The 24379-nt window shown below is 37.9% G+C and overlaps 1 protein-coding gene across 1 annotated transcript in view; it reads right to left on the bottom strand.

Annotated features, from left to right (window-relative positions):
* Positions 1 to 24379, bottom strand: part of MORC1 (MORC family CW-type zinc finger 1) — a 306881-nt gene that overhangs the window by 71449 nt on the left and 211053 nt on the right. The window contains exon 16 of the mRNA XM_007946578.1: positions 1114 to 1170. Within this exon, the coding sequence (XP_007944769.1) occupies positions 1114 to 1170 (57 nt within the window). The remainder of the gene's footprint in view (positions 1 to 1113; positions 1171 to 24379) is intronic.

Here is a 24379-nt window from a genome sequence, read left to right as displayed (position 1 = left end):
ACCATAGTACCACAAAGAGCTACTAAATTATGTGCATATATCAGTAATTGATTTATTTAAACTTTGGCTAAAGCTTGGCTATTTATCTAAAAGCCCACCTATAAGAAATATGAATAATTAAAATTATAAAAAGTTCCCAATATTTTGTATGTATGATTACTATAATAGAAAAGCTCTAAAGGTTCAAAATGTATCTCTGTAAATTTCCAGTTTTAGGTAATAGTGAACATTTGAAGGCTATAATGACACTTAACAATCACGAGAAACAATGTAGATACTACATATAAAACATATTTCCAAGCAAATATACATCCATAGACTGACACACACACACATACCTTCTGGATATGGCTGGGTTGATATACATATATGTGTGTATGTGTATATGTGTGCATATATTATCAATAGATAGCTGCTTTCAAGTTCACTTTAACTCATGGCAACTCTACATACATCAGAAAGAGATGCTGCCTGATCCTGCATCATCCTCATGATTGTCAACATGTTTGAATTCATCATTGCAACTATTGTGCTAAGCCATTTCTCTGGGGGATGGGGGTTTCTGTCTGTCTCCCTATACACACACACAAACATACACACACATGTTTATGTGCATAGCCTTAAAAAAATTGGAAAAACATATTATAATATTTAAAATGATCATTTCTAGGCAGTAAGACAATAGGTGATTTCAATTCTTTTTTATTTCTATTTTATTTTCCAATTTTTCCCTAATATATATGTATTACCCTAGTATGAAAAAAAAAAAAAATGATGGCAGTTAAAGAAAAATCTATTAGTGCTTCACTTTCTGAACCTCATAAACTAAGATGACCTTTAGCCTTGATAAGGCTTATACTTTAATGTGAAACAAGATACAAATTATCCCATTGTATTTTAATTACTAAGAGCTCTGGTAGCATAGTGCCTAAGGCACTTGACTTTTAACCAGAAGGCTGGCAGTTCAAACCCACCAGCCACTCCTCGGAAGGAAGATGGGGCAATCTACTTTTGTAGTGATACTTCTTCAGAAACCCAAGGAGGGCTCGCTATGAGTCGGTCCGACTTGAAAGCACATAACAACAACAACGCAACAACATTGTAATTACTGACCTTAGGTGCTGAAGTTTGGCAAGTGGTGGCGATCCTATTTGGTAGTATAAATTGAGGCTTTTATGGGAGGAAAAAAGAAAAGCAAATGTAAGTAAAAATAACTTCCAGTTGACTGATTACAATTATTCAACATTCTTCATTTCTGACAGAGAGATATTGAAGTAGCTTACTGTCAGCAACAATTGTTTAAGGGGTCCACTTAAGTTTAGGTAGCTGTAATGCTGTTCTGATTATCAGTGATTAGACAGTGGCAAGAGAAAACAGTCCAATTAATTATAGATTTGGGTGAAAATTTACAGAGCTAATTCACATTCCATACAGCAGTTCACATACACTTTGTCTCATGACATTGACCATAATTTACCACAATGCAACAGCTCCCCTCCCACTTCCTCCCAATAATTACCTCTTCCCAGTGTCCATCCCTCCATGCACTCCTGCCCCCTGAGATGTCTCTCTGTGCATAAGCACCCCTTCTTTCTCCCATGATTGTTCTCTCTAAGGGGTGTATCTACCTCAGTTAAATGTTCAACTCATATGCCTGTCTTTTGTTTGGCTGGAAGCCACAGGTGTAGGTTCAATTCCAGACCTGAAGGGCAGTTAGGAGCCATAGTCTCAGTGGTTCCACCACGCTCTATCAGACCAGCAAACCTGGTCCCTCCTTTTTTTTTTTTTTTTTCCTCCAAATGATTTTGAGTTTTATTCCACAATGTTATCCCTCTCTATCCAGGATCTCCTACATAAATCCCCTTCCAAGTGGTTGACAGTCGTAGCTGGGCACCATCTAGTTCTTCTGGTCTCATAGTTGTATAGGCTGCAGATCAAATGGTGTCCCTGTCACTAGGACTGATTGTTTCCATGAATTTTGGTTTTCTTCATTCTTCTTTGCTCTGGACGAGGAGAGACCCATCGTTGCATCTAGATGGCAGCTTGCAAGGTTTTGAAATCCCAGTTGCTACTCGCCAAAGTAGGGGGTGGAACAATGTTTTGTGTAGTATATTATGCCAATTGAGCTTGTTGTCCCCTGTGACTATGGTCCCGAGCCCACAGGTTCAACTACTCGGTCCCTCTGGGTAGCTGGCTGTGACCAAACAGTGACTACAACCTTGCCCCTTGTCAGCTCTACCATACACCTGGGAATTCAAATCATACACATAAACTTATAGGACCATTGCCTGCCAACCCTATATATGTTCTTGGGTACACTCCCTGCTTCGTAGACATGCTGACTAGTTCAGCCTGTCCACCCATCTATCCACCTGTATACCCACCCAAGTTTGCCTTCACTGACAACGCAGTACTGTATGTGCAAAAGGGTTCATCTTTGTTGTCTGTACCTCCCATGTACTTCTCTGTCTTTCTCTTACTCAATGCCACCATATTGATCATAGAGTCAGTGTCTTTTGAAAACACTGCGTCAAACCCTTCCTGCTTCCAGCTTCCAAAGCCCTCTAATCCCCTTTCTAAACACTCTTTGTTCCCCACCTGGAGGTCCCAGGATCTAGGTTCAATTTCAGCCTTTGGCAGCATCTCTGTCTATTTCAGAGCTCCGGGCCAGAGCTTCAGTGGATTCTGAGGGTAGATTGGCCCTCACTGTGTTTTAGGGAGCAGGATAGTAGTTGCTCTCCTTGAACATATGGTATAAGTAATTTTTAAGCTAATATGTTGATATGATTATTTTTAAGCTACAATGATGAAATGTTAAATGAAATAGTGTATGCAGGGCCTTCACTTCCTTGTGGTGATATCCTAGTTTGGTATCCAGTGATTATTATAATATCATAACTTTATTTAATACTCTTAGTCCTCTTTATCTTTAGAATGTATCTCTGTAAGTTACCTCTCTTGAACAGTGGCAAAATGTGTTTAATTTCTCTGCACTTCTTCCACTGCCTGATATTTATTGATAACATTATCTTTCACAGGTTTACCTTAGTATTAAAAAATATGCTTATGGTACAGACAAGAAAAAAAAAAAAACAACTCACTGCCCTTGAGTCGATTTGACTGATAGTGACTGCTCCTTGGGTTTCCAAGGCGGTATCTCTATGGAAGTTGATTGCCCAGTCTTCCTTCCAAAGAGTAACTGGTGGGTTTGAACTGCCAGCCTTCTGGTTAGCAGTCAAATGCCTTAGGCACTATACCACCAGAGCTCCCAACAGTGGTAGGATTTTCACTTTCCATGCAGGAAACCAAGGTTTGATTCCTGGTCAATGCTCCTAATGTGCAGTCACCACCCACCTGCCAGTGCAGGCGTGAGAGTTACTATGAGGCTGACTGAACAGGTTTCAGCAGAGCTTCCAGGTTAAGAAGAACAAGGCAGAAAGGCCTATCTACTTCTGAAAAGCAGCCAATGAAAACTCTATGGATCACGACAGTCTGATCCCTAACTGATGATGGGGATGGTGCATGGGATCACCTTAAGTTCAGAGGCTGCTTGATGACAGCTAACAAAGAAAATTATGCTTAAACTGCTATTACCTGATTCATCGGCTTAAAGAATACCTCTTGATTTCCTATCGCAGATGAAACAAACATAACTACTTTTCACCCTTGTGATCCCTTATTTGTTAGTTTAACTATTTCTACAATTCCAGGGCATTTATATTCAGTTTGGCATCTAATGCTCCTTGTTTTAGTCTTAGTTCTATACCCCAATACAGGCAATACTCACTTCCACTCCCTTGTTGTAGAATTTTCAGGTGTCTCTTGATTGGTTGAAGCCTGATCTCTAGTAGTTTCCTCAAAAAGGGATCATGAGAAGACTATTTCCTGAGCTTTCCTATGTTCAAAACTAGTTATTTGCACCCTTTTTATTTGAAGGCTAGCTTGGCTGAATATAATAAGCCTTGTGCACACTATCTTCCTTTGAGAATACTGTAATTCTTACTTCATTGTCACCTGAAGCTGAGTTTGATGTAGAGAAGTTTGAAGGAAATATGAATTGTTTTCCTCTTATAAGTAACTTGGTTAGTTATCTTTTTTTTTAGTTACAACTAAGTAATTTTACGAGGGTATGTCCTCTTGTTGATCATTCCAGGACAACATCATGTATCATTTCAAAAATATAGCTTCAAGTTATATTATTTTCCTGAAATATCTTTCTGATTTGTATCTTTAAAAATTTGTTTTTGTATTACTTTGGGATGCACACACACAGACACACACACATATATGGTGAGCTCTGGTGGCACAGTGGAAAAGGGACTTGACTGCTAACTGGAAAGTCCATGGTTCAAACCCACAAACCCACCAGCTGCTCCATGGAAGGAAGACTGGGTGATCTACTTTCATCAAGATTTGCAGCCTCAGAAACTCAATGAGGGTCACTTACAAAAGTGAAATATCTTTGGCTATCTTCCATTAATATCATCTTCTTTGTAATTTTATACAAGTCTTACCTAATTTCTATTCCATTTCATAAGCTATTTCTTTTTTTTTTTTTTTTCACTTATGTGTTCTATCTCAGGGTTGAGCAAACTTTTTCAAAATAGGAAATCAAGATTGATTTTCTATTTGATATTGGTATTTTCTATTTGATATTCCTGTTTGATATTGTTGTTGGGTGCTGTCAAGTTGGCTCCAACTCATAGCAACCCTACATTCTATGTATAACAGAATGAAATGTTGCCTGATACTGCACTATCCTCACACTAGTAGGTATGTTTGAGCTCATTGTTGTAGCCCCTGTATCAATCCATCTCATTGAGGATCACCCTGATGTTTGCTGACTCTCTACTTTACCAAGCAGAATGTGCTTCTCTGGGATTTACCCTTCCTGATAACATTTCTCAAGTAAAGTGGACAGTCTCACTATCCTTTCTTCTAAGGGGCTTTCTGGCTATCGTCTCCAAGACAAATTTCTTGTTCTTCTGGTAGATACCATAATTGTGTCAATTTTCCTTGTTCTTCCTTTTTTCATTGTCCAGCTTTCACATGCATATAAGGTAAAAAATACCATGGTGTGGTAATTATGGTTGAATGTCACCTTGGCTGTGCCATGGTTTTGCGTGGCTGGGAAGCTAGATGTAGTTATTTCTCACGACTTCCATGATGTAATCTGCTGTGAGCAGCTAAGTAGTTGAAGGGGAGTTTCCCTTGGGATGTGGCCTGCTTCCAGTATATATATAAAGGTTAGGGAAAGATCTTGAGCTTTTTGGTACATTTTGGATCCCATACTTGGCCAAATCTTCATCTCCAGTTCCTGGACTTGAACCAGTGGCCTGCCATGTTGTCTGTTGATCTCAGGATTACACCATTTTGCCTGCTGAACTTGAGTTTGTCAGCCTCAGCAGCCAACAGGTGAGTGAACGAGGGAGATGCTTCCAGCTCTTGGGACAAGAGCAGAGCTGAAGCCCAAGGTCAAGGAGGGCTTTACCCAGCCCCTAGAGCTGGCACGCTAAATTCAGACTTCCAGTCCCCTAAACTGTAAAGAAAGTAAACTCCTGTTTGTTAAAGCCATACACTTGTGGTATTTCTGTTAGAGCATCACTAGATAACTAAGACACATGGCTTGCGTCAGTGTACTGGTCATCAAGGTGACATCTTATTTTTTTATGATTTTAAAGAGGTCTTTTGTGGCAGATCTGCCCAGTTCAATACATTATTTGATTTTTTGACTGCTTCATCCATGAAGGTTGTTTGTTGATTCATGTACAACAAAATTCTTGACAAATTCAAATTTTTATCTATCACGATGTTCCTTATTTGTTCAATTGTGAGGATTTTTGTTATATTATGTTGAAGTGCAATACAAACTGAAGGCTGTAGTCTTCGATCTCCATGAGTCTTCTTCCAATCTTGATGTTGTTGTTGTTGTGTGTAATTGAGTCAATTCTGACTCATAAAGACTCTATAGTATGGAGTAGAAATGCCCCTTTAGGGTTTCCAAGGCTGTCACCTTTAAGAAGGAAGATTACCACATCTCTGTCCTATGGAGCAGCTGGTGGGTTCAAATCACTAATTTTACAGTTAGCAGTCAAGCATTTAACCACTGTACAACCAGGGCTCCTTATTGCTGCTAGGTAATATTTTATGCTTTTCAGTCACAAACAGTATCTGTTGCTTATTCTTCCACTTCCCACCACCCAACCATCTGTAAATGTAAAAGTCATTTATTTTTAGCTTGAGGTCCACATGTGAATAGACATTGAAGTGAATTTGACCCATGGGCTATAATTTGCTAACCGTGCTCTATAACCCCACTGTGTTTACCACATCGTTAATTTGCCTTTGTGATCCCCGCCCAATCGGATCACTTCATTTCTTTCTTGTATTGTATTCTCGAGTTTTACTAAATTATATTTTAATATCTTCTGCTGAATAAACATCTCTTCCTGAACTTTTGGATTTCTGCTGCAGGGTCTTTCTTCATAAAAAATGATTTTTCCCCCTGAGTTAGATTTTTGATTTATATAAAAATGTGCGTGTATTATAATTTCCTTCTGATCTGTGGCAACATTTTTCCTTTATATTTTTTTAATTCATAGCCTCATTAAATTAAAGGGCGCTCTTGTGGTGCTGTGGTTAAGAAATAGGGCTGCTAGCCAATAAATAGGTGGTTCAAACCCACCAGCTAGCTGCTCCATGGGAGGAAGATGAAGCAATCTACTTTTGCAAAGATTTACAGTCTTAGAAACCTAATGAGGGTTGTTATGAGTAGGAATAGAAATGATAGCAGGGTTTTTTTAAAAAGTTAGATTACATTTATTGACATATAATCAACTGCACATAATTCAATTACATAATTTGATCAAATTTGACATCTGTATAGACCCATGTTTATACTACTGAAATCAAAATAATAAACAGCTTGACTCCCAAAAGTTTTTTAATAAGCCCTTCCCACCATCACATCCACACTATCCCTGGGCAACTTCTAATTTGCTTTCTTGTTCTACAGATTAGTTACACTTTATAGACTATTATGCAAGCAGAATCATACAGTATGCAATCTCTTTCAGTCTGTTTTCTTTTACTCAGAATAATTACTTTGTGATTCATTCTCATTGCTGTATTTATCAATAGTTCCTTACTGTTTATTGCTGAAGGAGCTCTGGTAGCGTAGTGCCTAAGGCATCTGACTGCTAACCAGAAAGCTGGTGGTTCAAACCCACCAGCCACTCCTTGTAAGGAAGGTTGGACAATCTACTTCTGTAGTAATACTACTTCAGAAACCCAAGGAGGGGTCGCTATGAGTCAGGTGCCATTAAATGGCATATAACAACAACATTTACTGCTGAACAGTATTTCATTCAATCTATATAACACAATTTGTTTACCCACTTACCTTTTAATGGCCATTTGAGTGGCTTCTAGTTTTTAGCTACTGGAAATAAAATTATTATTAACAGTCAAGAACAACATTTTGTTTATAAATATGCTTCTGCTTCTCACATGTAAATACCAAAAAGTGGAATGACTGGGTCATATGATAGGTGTAAAAAAGTGTCCATACTCATTGTAGTCATTAATATTCCTCCAGTTGACCCACATCCTAGCTAAGATATAGAATGATGAATCACTTTAATTTTATGTATTGTAGTAAGTATGTAGTGGTGTCCACCACTTGTCTGTCACTTTGTTGTACTGTGGTGGCTTGCATATCACTGTGAGGCTGGAGACTATACCACAGGAGTTTCAAATACCAGCAGAGTCGCCCATGATGGACAGGTTTCAGTGGGGCTTCCATACTAAGACAGACTGGGATGGAAGATGAGGCCATCAAATTCTGAAAAAAACTGGCCACTGAAAAGCTTACAAATAGGAGTGAAACATTGTGTGATATAGTGCTGAAAGATGAGCCCCTAAGATTGGAAGGCACTCAAATACAACTGGCTAAGTAGTTGAGTCAACCTTAATGATGTGGATGGATTAAAGCTTTTAGGACCATCACTTGCTGATGGGGCACAACTCAAAATGGGAAGAAATAGCTGCAAACATCCATTAATAATTAAAATGTGGAATGTATAAAGTATGAATCTAGGAAAATTAGAAATAGTCAAAAATGAAATGGAACATATAAAGATCGATATCCCAGGCATTAGTGAGCTTAAATAGAGTGGTATTGGTAGTTTTGAATCAGACAACCATATGGTATACCATGCCAGGAACGACAAATTGAAGAGGAATGGTATTGCATTCATTGTCAAAAAGTAGATTTTGAGATTCATTCTGAAGTACGATGTTGTCAGTGATAGGATAATATCTGTACAGTGACAAGGAAGAACAATTAATACTACTATTATTCAAATTAATGCACCAACCACTAAAGCCAATGAGGAAATTCAAGATTTTTAACAACTCCTGCAGTCTGAAATTGAGCAAACATGCAATCAAGATGTATTGATAATTATTGGTGATTGAAATGAAAGTTGGAAACAAAGAAGAATCGTTAGTTGTTGGAAAATATGGCCTTGCTGATAGAAATGACACTGGAGTTCGGATGACAGAATTTTCAGTACCAATGACTTATTTGTTGCAAAAATCTTTTTACAACAACATAAATAGCAGCTATATATGCAGACCTTACCAGGTAGAATATACAGAAATCATATCAACATCTGAAGAACACATTTGATGCAATGAACACCATTGACCAAAGACCAGCTGAATATTAGGGGAGACTCTGAAACTTTCTCTTGAGTGAAGAGTAACAAAATTGAATGGATTGACACAGTGGCTACAATTATGGGCTAAAGCATAGCAAGGATTTTGAGAATGGCACACAACTGGGCAGTGTTTCATTCTGTTGTACAGAGGGTTGCTATCAGTTGGAGCCAACTCGATGGCACCTAACAAAAACACATAAATGAATCTATAGACCAATAAGGAGAAAATTAACACCTTAACAATATCGAGTCTTCAAATCTATAAGCATGGTATATCTCTCAACACATTTACTTTTTATTTAAAATTTTCAGCAATATTTTATGTCTTTCATATATTTTGATACTATCAGAAATGGTCTTAACTTTTAAATTTCAATCTTCAATTATTATTTGCTAGTACATAGAAATAAATGATTGTTATATACTGACTTTGCACACAAGCTAAGCCTATTTAACTAGTTTAAACTGTTTTGTAAATTTCGTCTTTATAAATTTCTGTACATATACTATTTTGTTTTCAAAAAAAGACGGGTTTACCTCTTTCTTTGCAATCTGGATGTCTTTTCTTTCTTGTGCCATCTAGGACCTACTGTAAGTGTCAAATTGGGGTAGTGAGAACAAGCACACTCTCTCGGTCCAAGGGGAAGGTATTTAATAGTTTCACCACTAAGCATGATTTTAGTCTTATCTCTTTTTTAGATGCCCTTTATCACTTAGAAGGCATTCTCTTCTCTTCCTCATTTGTTTGACATTTTTATCAGGCATGGATATACTTTCCTTTTTCATCATTTATATTCTGCAGGAATTTTTTCCTTTCTTCATATGATATCTTATTTATGTTATATATTTGTTATTAGCTTATATGGTGTTATTTACATTTGACTATATTTTTTCTTTTTAAATTATGATATCTTGTTTAGATGTTATACTAGTTTATTTTTCAAATGCATCATTATAAAAGTTAAGTTTTCCAGGATCAGTTTTTGATTGAACTCTAGGGAGGGTAGGCTGAGGGTATGAATACAGAAAAGTTCTTTTTCACAAACACAGGCTCTCATCTCATCTTTGCAATGAACACCGCATCTGAAAAAATATAGCATGTTCAAGTACTGCTAACCAAAAAGTTAGTGGTTTGAGTCTACACAGAGATATCTCAGAATAAAGGCCTGGCTATCTACATCTGAATAATCAACCATTAAAAATCCTATGGAGTCAGAATGACTTAATGGCAAATGGTTACATCCTTAAGAATGATGGGTCTCATTCCCCTCACCCATCCAAGGCCTGCTCATCTTTTCCTTCATTTTACCATACACTTTCCTTCACTGTGTAAATCCAGGGATGGTTCAAGTTCAGTCAACTTTAAGTGATTTACACTGATCTTTTCATCTCTTAAAAATTATCTACCTTTGAAATCTTCTTCTCTTATAATTTACAGTTCTAATTCTCTCAATATTATTACCAATGCTCTTTCTATCCATTGAAACTTCTATTCCTGAGAGGAGGCAATATGGTGTCCTAGTGACATACTTCACCCAACCCCTCTGCAACAAAGACCCAAGAAACCAAGTGAAACAGATACAGATTATAATATTGCATTTCTGAATATATATGATAAATAATTAGATTAAACACTGATTAGAAATACAGAACAAAAACAGTAATTAAGAACACAGAGGGAGTACAGACAAAACACAGCATGACTACTTTGTGACACAGAAGTAGCATACATAGGTGAAGAGAAGCTAACTTCACAGAATTGCCAATAAGACAGAGACACAGTATAAACAAATCTGGAGTGAAGCAAGTGAGCAGAACACAAGCTAGATCTAAGGAAGCCTGCCACCTCTGCATTTGAGGGTGCATGCACACACAGACCTTGTGTCAGGCACCTGCTGCCTCTGTGGTAGGGAGTCCTAGTGCACACAGACCTCACAACTGGAGCTTGTTACCTCTGCAATTGGGGGTGCACACATGTTTAGATGACACATCAAGTGCCTGCTGCCTCCATGTTTGGGGACAGGCACACACACAGACCAAGTGCCAGGCACCTGTTCCCTCTGTGGTCAGGGGTGCACACTTCCACGGGTTGCATACCACGCATGCACCCCTACCATTTCTCTGGAGACCAGGGATGAGTAATCATGTGCATTGCACCACACTCACCTACTTCCACTGTCTCTGGTGGCACATGCCCCCACAGATAGGACACTGTAACAGCCACCGTAGAGGCATAACAACTGCTGACAGGCTACCTTTTTTCTCTTCTTCTCTTTTTTCTATTTTTCTTCCTTTTCACTTACTTGTTTTTCTCTTTTCCTCTTTTTGTTCCTTTATTATTTTCTCATCCTTTTTTTTGCTTGTCCCATCTAGCAGGAGGCAGACATTGTGCTCCCCTTAATCAGCCACACCTGCCATACATTACATCTACCACCTCACCCAAAAGGCAAGTACCACCAACTGCTCATGCACCACTGCATCAATAACAAATGGTAGACAATATCTGCTGACTCTGCCTGCAGCTATTCTACATGACCAGCAAACAGAGACCCACCATCCACACTCCTACCCATTATGCCATCCTCCTAGGGACACTTAGGGAATGTCCCAGTGTTCCCAGACCATTTTACTTAAGTAGCATGCCCACTGCACCTGCCCTGATATATCAAAACAAAGCAAAACAAACAAACAAAAATCTGGGCAAAACAAAGTAACATATAATCAACATATAAGTTAACAATACCAAAATGTTTTGGAAACAACAGACAACTTCAACACAGACACACACACACACACACACACACACAAAAGAGAAACTGGCTCAAGCAAGTGACCAAAAAAAAAAAAAAAACAGGAAATTTCTCTGAGGAAGAAATGGTAATGGAACTACCTGATAGTGAATTCAAAAGACGTATAAAAGGAATTGAAGGAGATCAAGAAAACCATAAATTCAAGGAAAACACAAACAATAATGTAAAAGAATTCAGTAAAACAATATGAGTAATATGAAAAAAATAGACAATTAGAAGTCATCCCAAAACAGCAATTAGAAATACAGAAAATTAACACTAAAATTTTAAAGATAGAAAACAATTTTAAAGGACAAAGGAGTAGAATTGATTCAACAGAATCAGCAAATTAGAAGACAAATTCCTTGACACAAAATTGTATGAAGAGAAATTAAAAAAAAAAAAAAAATTGAAAGCCTAAAATTTTCCACGATCAAGAGGAAAAATTTATGTGTGACTGGAAGTCCAGAACAGGAGACAAACACACACACACAGAGAAAGAACTGTCAAAGATTTGCTGGCAGAAAACTTCCCTAATATCATGGGAGATGAACAGGTATCTCTCCAAGATGCTAAATGAATACCGTACAGGATAGACCACCCAAAAAGTCACCAAGACATTATATAGTCAAACTTTCCTCTCTGGTTCTCCAGTGCTGCTATAACAGAAATATCACATGTCCACATGTGGATGGCTTTAACAGACAGACATTTTTGCTTTTGCAGTTTAGAAGGCTAGAAGTCCAAATTGAGAGTGCTGGTTCTAGTGGCTAGGTGAAGACCCCTTGACTTTGGGCTTCAGCTCTGCCTCTTGTTCCAGGCCCACTGGGGCTACAGGCTTCTAACTTATGCAGCTGCTGGTGCTGTAGCTGATGAACCCATGATCAGCAGGTAAAATGGCACAATCCCAAGATCAGTAGGCAATATAGCAAGCCACTGATTCAAATCCAGGAACAACCCCAAGATCTGCAGGCAACACAGCCCAAAATGTACCAAAAACTTTGAGATCTTCCCAAATCTTCTCCATATAAACTGGAAGCAGGCCACACCCAAAAGTAACTCTCTTCAAATAATTAGCTGCTCACAGCAGACACCACCATGGAAGCAATTACAGTCTCATCATGGGGAATAACTACATCCAGCTACCAAGACACTTAAAACCACAGCTCAGCCAAGTTGACACACAATCTTAACTACCACATTTCCAAAAACAAACACAAAAAAAAAAAGATCTTGAGAGCAGCTTGGGAAAAGCAAAATGTTATTTCCAAAGGGAAACTGATATGACTAAGCTCTGATTTCTTAGAAGAAATCATATAGGCAAGAAGGCAAGAAGATGACATAAAATAATGAAAGAAAAAAAAAATAATTATCAACCAAGAGTTATATATATCCAGCAAAACTGTTCCTCAAATATAATGGTGAAATTAGGACATTTCCAGATAATCAGAAATTAAGGTAATTTGTAAAAACCAGATCAATCTTACAAGAAATGGTAGGAACCAAACTTTGCACAGAGAATCAACAATATCAGACAACAACCTGATATTAAGCACACGACAACATCAGGCAGAAACCACACCAGATAAAGAATTTTGAAAAATAAAATAAACTTACAAAACTTAAAATAGAGAACCAGAAACATCAATTTGCAAATGACAACAGCTGCAATGTAAAAAAGAGAATAAATTAAATAATTACAGAAATTCTAAATGGAAAGGAAGACAAAATGATATCAAGATAGAACAGACTGTTTTACACTGAGGAAAATAAAAATTAATTCCAGGATAACCACAAAGAATATTAGTAAACCTTCTAACCAAAATTAGAAGGAGAATCATAAGGATTCAAGAAACACAAAATGAATAACAATGAACAAAATGGAAAGAGAATCAGATGACAGAATGAACTCAGCCAGAAAAATATAAGTAACAAAGAAATTATTGATATCGTAATAAAAAACAGAATAGAAAAACAGCAGTAAATTCATACTTATGAATAATTACACTGAATGTAAATGGATTAAATGGACTAGTCAAGAGACAGAGAGTGGCAAAATGGATAACACATCAGGACCCATCAATATGCTGCCTATAAGAAACTCACCTAAGACATAAAGATAAAAACAAATTAAGGATAAAGGAAAAGAAATAATATGTATCAAGAAAATGGCAACCAAAAAACAGTAGGTGTGGCAATATTAATTTCTGATAAAATAGATGTCAAGGCAAAAACCAGCATAAGGGACAAGGAAGGGCATTATATAATGATTAAAGGGTCAATCCAGCAAGAGGACATAACCATAATAAATGTCTATGCATCTAATAAAAGAGTTCCAAAATACGTAAATCAAATATTAAAAGAATTAAAAAGAGAAATAAACAACTTCACAATAACAGTAGAAGATTTTAACATGACACTGTCAATGAAGGACAGAGCAATTAGAAAAAATTCAACAAAGACATAGAAGATCTCAACAACAAATCAACTGAGTTGATCTCATGGATATATACAGAACACTCCTCTCAAGCAAAACACAATGCACATTCATTTCAGTGGACATGGATCATTTTCCATAAGAGACCATATGCTAGGCCCCAAAGTAAGCTTCAATAATTTAAAAAGCAGTGAACAAAGGGACTTCTCTTATCACAGAGCTATAAGATTAGAATCAATAATAAAAAGATCAGGGAAAAAATACATGGAAAAATGAATATCACCCTGCTTAAAAACTATGGGGTAATAGAAGAAATAAATAGTGAAAAAAAAAAAAAAATTAAGAGTCAAATCAGAATGAAAACACAATATACCAAAGCCTTTGCAACACAGCAAAAACAGTGTCTGAGGTCATTTCATAGCAATAAATGCACATATAAAAAAAAGAAGAAAGAACCAAAGTCAACAAGTTAATCCAATAATTCTGAAAATTAGAAAGAGCAGCAAAAAAAAAAAAAGCCCATCATCTCCACAAGAAAGGAAATAATATAGATTAGAGCAGAAATAAATGATTCAGAACACAGAAAGTCAACAGAAAAAGATCAACAAGACAAGAAGCTGGTTTTCTGAAAAGATTAACAAAACTGACAAACCACTGGCAAATTTAACAAATGACAAGAAAGAGAAGACACAAATAACATGAATAAGAAATGAAGTATGTGCTGTCACAACAAAACCAACTGAAATAAAAGGAAAATAACAGAATTCTATGAAGAACTGTCCTCCAACAAATTTAAAAACCTAGAAGAAATGTGCATATTTCTAGAAACACACAACATATGTAAACTCAACCAGAGTGAGGTAGAAAATATGGAAAGTCCTATAATAAAAGAAGAAATTGAACACATCATAAAAAATTTCCAACAAATAAAAACATCCTGGCACTGAAAGATTCACTAAATAATTATACCAAATATTCAGAGAAGAGCTGACAGCAATTCTACTCAAACTATTCCAGAATATAAAAAGGTTGGAATCTCCTGAATTCGTTTTATAAAGCAAGCATAACATTGATAACAAAGCCAGGAAAAAACACACTGAAAAAAAAAATTACAAACTAATATTCCTCATGAACATAGATGCAAAAATTCTCAGTAAAACCATAACCAATATTATACACCACCATATAAAAAAAATACATTATGACCAAGCAGTGTTGACACCAAGTTTACAAGGATGGTTCAACATTAGAAAAACAATCAATGTAATCCACTACATAAATAAAACAAAGGAAAAGAACCACATGATCATATCAACCAAAGCAGAAAAGGAATTTGATAAAGTCCAGCATCCATTCCTGATTAAAAAAAAAAAAAAAAAACTCAGAAAAATTGAAGCAGAAGGGAAATTCCTCCACATTATTAAGAGCATATACACAAAACCAACACATTATTTTCAATGGAAAGAGACTGAAAGCATTCTCCTTGTAAATGGGCACTCTTTTGATCATCTAGTGCTGCTGATATAACAGAATACCACATGTGGATGACTTCAATAAACAGAGATTTATTTTCTTACAGTTTGTTGTCAGTGTTGTTGTTGTTGTTATTTGCCATCGAGTCAGACCCAACTCATAGCGACCCCTCCTTGGGTTGCTGAGGCAGTATCACTACAGAAGTAGATTGCCCAGTCTTACAGTTTAGGAGGCTAGAAGACCAAGTTCAAAGTGCCAGCTGTAGAGGCTAGGTGAAGGCCCCTTGTCTTTGGGCGTCAGCTCTGCCTTTTGCTCCTGGCCCACCGGAGCTAGATGTGTCTCTTAACTCTGGCAGCTGCTGGCTGCTGAGACTGAAAAACCCAAGGTCTACAAGTAAAATGCCACAGTCTCAAGATTATCAAGCAACACAGCAGGCCACTCAAATCCAGAAGCAGTGCCAAGATCATCAGGCAACATGGCAGGCTGGTGAACAATGAGTCAGCTATATGCAGGATTCAAGCACACCAAAAGCTCAAGACCTTTTCTTCTTATATACCGGAAGCAGACCACATTCCTAAGGGAGCTACTCAGCTGCTCACAGCAGATTTCATCATGAAGTTGATTACCAGTCTCATCAAGGGGCATAACTACATCCAGCTAACGCCATTCAAAACCAGGCCCAGACAAACTGTCACATAACCTTAATTACCACAGTTTCACCCCTTGTCAACTGGGCACCTATACAGACCTCCTTCATTGAGTGGTCCCAGTCTTCTAGACCATTTGAGTGGTGACCTCACTCCCTTGGCCTGGCAGGCCCCATTCCTCTGTCTTCTGGACATGGCAGCCCTGCCACCTTACTTTTGGGCAGCAGCTATGGCCCCATCCACTGGCCCTCATGAACAGTAGCCCCACACTCAAATTGGTGAAGATTTGACCCTTTGAAACCTAGGAGGCTGTGGTGTTTCCACTCCCAGAGGTCATGGTCCCACCCTTTGAGGATAAGGAAGCTCTGCTTCCTGTTTCTTTGGTCTCTCAGCATCTGCCAATTAATGCCCAAAGACAACCCACTCTGCCAGTAAGCTTCTTGCCCAAAGGCACTCAGCTTTTTTTCTCTGTGGGCTGGCAATGCTAGTCTCTACCAATTAGTGCCAAAAGGCAACCCACTCTGCCAGGAAGCTTCCTGCCCAAAGACGTCTAGATTTCTCCTCCATGGCTGGTAAGCCTATTGCTCTGTCTCATGCTGGTCTTTTAGCTCTGCTGCCACCATCTCTCTGCCGGTGTTTCTGCTGGTCTCCCTGCTGTCCTGTCAGTACAGGGATCTCAGGTCCAAGGATGTACTTCACCCCTGTTTCCACATTTCAGGTTTCTGTTAGAGTAGCACCCCACCTTCTTGGCATCAAATTCTACTTTGGTCATCTAGTGCCACTCTGAAAGAAAATACCACAAATGGATGGGTTGAACAAAGAGGGATTTATTCTCTTACAGTTTAGGAGACTAGAAGTCTAAGTTCAAAGTGCACATGGATCACTGACCATGCCCCTTGACCTTGGACTTCAGCATTGCCTCTTGCTCCCAGCCCACTGGAGCTAGAAGCATTTCTTAGTCAGCTGCTGGCTGCTGAGGCTGACAAGCCCAAGGTTGACAAATAAAATGGCATAGTCCCAATATTATCGAGCAACATAGCAGGCCACTAGTTCAAGTCCGTTAACAATCCCAGGATTGGAAGACAACATGGCAGGCTGCTGAATGATGACTTGGCTACATGCAGGATTCAAGTGTGCCAAAAGCTGCAGACCTTTCTTAAAGCTGCTTCTTATACACAGGAAGCAGTCCATATCTGTAGGGCAGAGACTCGGGATAAGTAAAGCACTACTGAAGAAGAAAAAAGAAAGAACGGCTCATACTTCCACATCTCAAAACCTATCATACAGCCTCAGTAGTCAAAACATCCTGGCATTTGTACAAAGACAAAAATGCAAACCAATGTAACATCTTGAGAAACTAGAAGTAAATCAATCCTTCCATTGACAGCTGGTCTTCGACAAAGGGACAAAATTCATTAAATGGGAAGAAACAGTCTCTTTAACAAATGGTGCTGGCAAAACTGAATATCCATTTGCAGGAAAATGAAACAAGATCCATACCTCAGACTATATACAAAAAATTAACTAAAGACAGATAATGTATCTAAATGTAAAACCCCAACCATTAAGAAAAATAGAGCAAAGAAAAAACGGGGAAATTTATGGGCTCTAATTTATAGCATAAGTAGACTATCAAGCATAACCAAAATTGCAAACAGCAGAAGATAAACTAGGCGAGTAGGCCCTCCTGGAAAAAAAAAAAAAAAACTTATATGTATCAAAAGACTTCAGAAAAGAGTAGAAAGAGAACCTGCAGATTGATAAATAACATTTGGCAATGAAATATCTGACAAGGGAATCATCTCCAAAATTTATAGAAAATTTCACCACTTCAACAACAAAGAGACAAAAAATTCAATTAAAAAATGGGCAGAAGACATGAACAGACACTTCACTAACAAAGACATTCAGGTGGTCAACAAATACATAAGGAAATGCTTATAGTCATTAGCCACAAGAAAGGTGCCAAAAGAAAAACTTACAAGACATATCATCATCAAGCTCACTAAAACCAAAGACAAAGAAAGAATCCTGAAAGCAGCACAGGAAAAATGACTAGTTACTTACAAGGGGAAACCAATAAGACTAAGCTCGGATTTCCTGGCAGAAACCATGCTGGTTAGAAGACAATGAAATGGTATATATAAAACCCTGAAAGAGAAAAATTTCCAACCAAGGATTATATACCCAGAAAAATTGTCCCTCAAATACTGTGAAATTAAGACATTCCCAAAGAAGCAGATATTAAGAGAATTTATTAAAACCAGACCAACCTTACAATAAATGCTAAAGGGAGTCTTTTGGACAGAGAACCAACAACAGCAAACAACAACAGACCATGGACACACATGATGACATAACCCAGAAACCAACCATTATGGAAGTATCCAAAGTAAATAAGCCTACAAGATTGTAAATAGGGGACCAGAGACATTAATTGATGAGGACCACTACAAACCCAAAAAGAGGGAAAAATTTCTGTAGTTACAGAACTTCTAAATGGTAGGGAATTTAAGACAACTGCAGGATAAAATGGACTGTTCTAAACTTGAGAAGGAAATTATAAATCACAGGGTAACCGCAAAGAAAAATGATAAACCTTCACGTCACAATAAAAAAGAGGACCAGCACAAATATTTAGCAAATACTAAAACAACAGCAATGAAGGAAGTGATGACACAAATCATAAACAAAATGAGCTCAGCATAGAAAATTATATGGAACAAAGAAATCAGGAACACCACAAAAAAGCACATAACAAGTGACAACAACAAATTCACACTTGTTGATAATTACATATCTGACAAGGAACTTATCTCTAAAATTTATAGAAAACTCCGACACCTCAACAACAAAAAGAATGAATAATCCAATTGAAAAATGGGCAGAAGACACGAATAGACACCTCACCAAAGAGGATATTCAGGTGGCCAGCAAATACATGAAGAAATGCTCATGATCATTAGCCATCAGAGAGATGCAAATCAAAACAATGAGATATTATCTCACCCCAGCACTAATGGCAAAGTTCAACAAGACAGAAAGTAACAAATACTAGCAAGAGTGTGGAGAGATTGGGACTCTCATACACTGCTGGTGGGACTATCAAATGATAACAACCACTGTGGAAAACAGTATGGTGATTCCTTTAAAAGCTGGAATTAGAAATACCATTTGACCCAGCAATTCCATTACTAGGTATATATCATAAAGAAGTAAGAGCCAGGAAGAGAACAGATATATGTACACCCATGTTCATTACAGCACTATTTACAATAGCAAAAAGATGGAAACAACCTAGGTGCCCATCAGCATAAGAATGGATAACCAACCTATGGTACATACACACAATGAAATACTATGCAACACTAAAGAATAATATAGAATCTGCAAAACATTGCATAACATGGATGAACTTGGAGGACATTATGCTGAATGAAAGATGTCAATCACAGGACAAATATAGTATTCATTCATTATTGTAAAAATGTCAAGGAAAGGTTTATATATGGAAGGAAACTTTCTTTGTTAGCTACCAGAGGTGAGAGAGGAAGAGGGGGAACACTGGAGGGGCGGAGCACTGACTCATATCACTTTTTGTTTCACATATTTCACTGTACATAAATTATATTTCAATAAAATGTATTTAAAAAAAAGTTGGAAATGGAAATACCTTTTGATCCAGTAATTCCACTATTAGGTTTGTATCTTAGAGAAATAAGACCTGGGACACAAATAGATTTATGCACACCCATGTTTATTTCAGCATTATTCACAATAGCATAGAAATGGAAGCAATCTTAGTGTCCATCAGTGGATGAATGGCTAAATAAACTACACACAATGGAATGGTACGCAATATTAAAAAAAATGAAAAATCTGACAAATACCTCATAACTTGCTTGAAATTGAAGGGCATTATACTGCATGAAATATGCCAATAGTAAAAGGACAAATATTGTATGAGATCACTATTATAAAAAGTCAATGAAAGGTTTAAACACAAAGAAACATGCTTTTATGATCACCAGGGATGGAAGAGGAGGAGAAGGAAAATCACTAACTAGAAGGTAGAGATGTATTAACTTGTGTGAAGAGAAAAGCAATATACAGTAAGGGGTTATTAGCACAAAATCACTAAGGCAAAGAAAGACACTGAGAGGTGCACAAAAGTTATAGACATCAAAGTTAAATACACATCCTGCAATATCAGTAATAACAAAAAATAATCTATGAGTGGATACATAGGCAGACATGCAAACTGAACAGTATGGGTAGGCAAATAGGACTACACCTATAACCATATATAGGTTTGGCAGAGGATATTTCTACACACATATTTTTATGTGCTGTAAATATATCTATGTATATAGTAGGGGCAAGCCAGGTAACCAAGCCAGGTGCAGCAAGCAGGTATCAGAGCACCTGGGGCAGGCAGGGTGAGTGAGCCAGGCACATCAAGTGGGTGTCAGAGTGATTGGGGGAGGCCAGGAAGTGAGCAGAGTGGTTTGGAACAGCTAAGGGAGACAAACTTGTCTGTTGGTTTGTTGTACCATGAGGCTGGAGGCAATGCCACCGGTGTTTCAAATGCCAGCAGAGTTATTCATGGTGGACATGTTTCAGTGGAGCTTCCAGACTAAGACAGACTCAGAAGAAGGAAGAGGCCATCCACTTCTCAAAGAACCTTATGATTAGCAATAAAACATTGTCTGATATATTACTGGGAAACTTTAGGAATAACCCTGAAACAATGTCTGATATACTGCCAGAGGATGAGCCCCTCAGGTTGGAGGGCACTCAAAGTATGACTTGGGAAGAGTTGCCTCCTCAGAGTAGAGCCAACCTTAATGATGTAGAAAGGGTAGACTTTTTCTGGACTTCCATTTGCTGATGTGGCGCATCTCAAGATGAGAATAAACAGCTGCAAACATCCATTAATAATTGGAACATGGAATACATATAATAAGAATCTAGGAAAACTGGAAGTTGTCAAAAATGAAATAGAATGTGTAAAAATCAATATCCTAGGCATTAGTGAGTTAAAATGGACTATATTAGCCATTTTGAAGCAGACAATCATATGATCTAGTATGCTGGGAATGACAAAGGAATGGCATGGCATTCATCATCATAAAGTATGTATCAAGATCTATCCTGAAGTACAATGCAGTCAGTGATAGGATAACATCCATATGCCTACAAGGAAAATCAGTTAATACTACTATTATTCAAATTTACACACCAACAACCAAAGCCAAAGATGAAGAAATTGAAGGTTTTTACCAACTTCTGCAGTCTGGAATTGACCAAACATGCAATCCAGGTGTGCTGATTATCAATGGTGACTGGAATGCAAAAGTTGGAAACATAGAAGAATCACTGTTGGAAAATATGCCTTGGTGAGAGAAATAATGCTGGAGATCGCAGGATAGAATTTTGCAAGACTGATGATTTATTCATTGCAAATACCTTTTTTCAACAACACAAATGGCAGCTATATATGTGGACTTCACCAGATGCAGGAAACAGATTGACTACATCTGTGACAAACTGTGATGGAGAAGCTCAATATCTTCAGCTGAAACAAGGCCAGGAGCTGATTGTGGAACAGATCATCAACTGCTCATATGCAAGTTTAAGAGGAAGATGAAAACAATTAAAACACGTACATGAGAGCCAAAATATGACCTTGATTATATCCCTCATGAATTTAGAGACCATCTAAAGAACAGATTTGATGCACTGAACACCAATGACTGAAAACCAGAGGAATTGTGAGATGACATCATGAACATCATAACTGAAGAAAGCAAAAGTTCATTAAAAGGACAGGAAAAGAAGACAAGACCAAAATGGGTATCAGAAGAGACTCTGAAACTTGCCCTTGAACAGAGAGTAGCTAAGAAGAAATAACACAATAGAAGAGCTGAACAGAAGATTTCAAAGAGTAGCTCAAGAAGACAAAGTCAATTACTATAATGAAACATGCAAAGACCTGGAATTAGAAAACCAAAAGGAAAGAACACCCTTGGCATTTCTCAAGCTGAAAGAACTGAAGAAAAAACTTAAGCCTTGAGTTGCAATATTAAAAGATTCTATGGGCAATATATTGAATGATGCAGGAAACATCAAAAGAAGGTGGAAAGAATACACAGAGTCTCCGTGCCAAAAAGAATTGGTCGATGTTCACCCGTTTCAGGAGGTGGCATATGATCAAGAACCAAGGAAAAAGAAGGAGAAAAGTCAAAGTTGAAGGAGAAAGTCGAAGCTGCACTGAAGAAATTGGCAAAAAAACAAGGCCCCAGGAATTGACAGAATACCCATTGAATTGTTTAAACAAATGAATGCTGCACTGGAGGAACTCACTCAGCTATGCCAAGAGATTTGGAAGATAGCTACTTGGACAACTGATTGGAAGAGATCCATACTTGTACCCATTCTAAGGAAAGGTGATCCCACAGAATGTGGGAATTAAGCAAACAATATCATTAATAACACATGCAAGTAAAATCTTGTTGTTGTTGTTGTTGTTATTTGCCATCAAGTCGGCCCCGACTCATAGCGACCCCACCTTGGGTTTCCGAGGCAGTATCACTACGGAAGTAGGATTGCCCAACCTTCCTTCCGAGGAGTGGCTGGTGGGTTTGAACTGCCAGCCTTCTGGTTAGCAGTCAAGTGCCTTAGGTACTATGCTACCAGAGCTCCTACTAAAGATAATTCAAAAATGGTTGCAGCAGTATATTGACAGAGAACTTCCAGAAATGCAAGCTGGATTCAGAAGAGGACATGGAATGCAGCATATCATAGCTTATGTCAAATGGATCTTGGCTCTAAGCAAAGAATACTAGAAAGATGTTTACTTGTACTTTATTGACTATGCAAAAGCATTTGATTGTGTGGATCATAACAAATTATGAATAACTGAGAAGAATGGGAATTCCAGAACACTTCATTGTACTAATGAGGAACCTGTACATAGACCAGGAGGCTGTCATTTGAGCAGAATAAGAGGATACCACATGGTTTAAAATCAGGAAGGGAGTGCATCAGGGTTGTATCATTTTACCATACTTATTCAATCTGAGTAAATAATACAAGAAGCTGGACTATATGAAGTAAAATGAGTCATCAAGATTGGAGGAAGACTCATTAACAACCTGTGATACACAGACGACCTAACTTTGCTTGCTGAAAGTGAGGATGACTTAAAGCACTTACTGATGAAGACTGAAGACTATAGTCTGCAATATGGATTACAGCTCAATGTAAAGAAAACAGAAAGTCACACAACTGGACCAATAAACAGCATTACGATAAACGGAGAAAATATTGTAATCATCAAAGACTTCATATTACTTCGTTCTACAATCAACACCAATGGAAGCAGTAGTCAAGACATCAGAAGACATACTGTATTGGGCAAATATGCTGCAAAAGACCTCTTTCAATTGCTGAAGAGCAAAGATGTGTCCTTGAAGACTAAGGTGCACCCCAAGCCATGCTACTTTCAATCGCCTCATATGCACGTGAGAGCTGGACAATGAATAAGGAAGACAGAAGAAGAGTTGATGCTTTCGAGTTTTGGTGTTGGTGAAGAATACTAAAACACCGTGGACTGCTAAAAGAAACTAACAAATCTGTCCTGGAAGAAGTGCAGTTGGAATTTTCCTTAGAAGTGAGAATGGCCAGACTTTGTCTCATCTACCTTGGTCATGTTGTCAGAAGGGACCATTCTCTAGAGAAGAATATCATGCTGGGTAAAGTGGAGGGTCAACAGAAAAGGGAAGACTCTAAAAAAGATGATTGACACAGTGGCAGCAACAATGGGCTTAGCAGGGACTGTGGGGCTGGTACAGGACCAGGCAGTGTTTTGTTCTGTGGTACATAAGGTCACTATGAGTCAGAGATGACTTGATGTCACCTAACAACAACATATAGTAGAGCAAACAGGAGACAATGTTTTGAAAACTTTTTAGCCATAACCAAACACCTTGTGAGAATGAGTCACTGGGCTGGGGGCTAAGGACCACACTCTCAGGGGACAGCTAATTCAAGTGGCATAACACAGTACCCAAAGACAATGTTCTACAACATATTGTGGTGAGTCATAACTAGGGCCTTTAAACCTAGCAAGCAGGCATCTAAGATGCAACTAATGGTCTCTCTCCATTCACAGAAAAGAAGAGTGAAAAAAATCAAAGACTCGAGGAAACAATTAGTCCAATGGACTGATGGACTATGTGAACTACTGCTTCCACAACCCTGAGACCAGAAGAACCAGCTGGTAGCCAGCTACCACTACTGACCTCT

This window comes from Orycteropus afer, unplaced genomic scaffold (genome assembly GCF_000298275.1).
Source record: "Orycteropus afer afer isolate SDZICR_OR568_19922 unplaced genomic scaffold, OryAfe1.0 scaffold00166, whole genome shotgun sequence".
NCBI lineage: Eukaryota > Metazoa > Chordata > Mammalia > Tubulidentata > Orycteropodidae > Orycteropus > Orycteropus afer.
The sequence above is the reverse complement of the archived record's forward strand: the minus strand, read 5'-3'. Positions and strand labels throughout refer to the sequence as shown.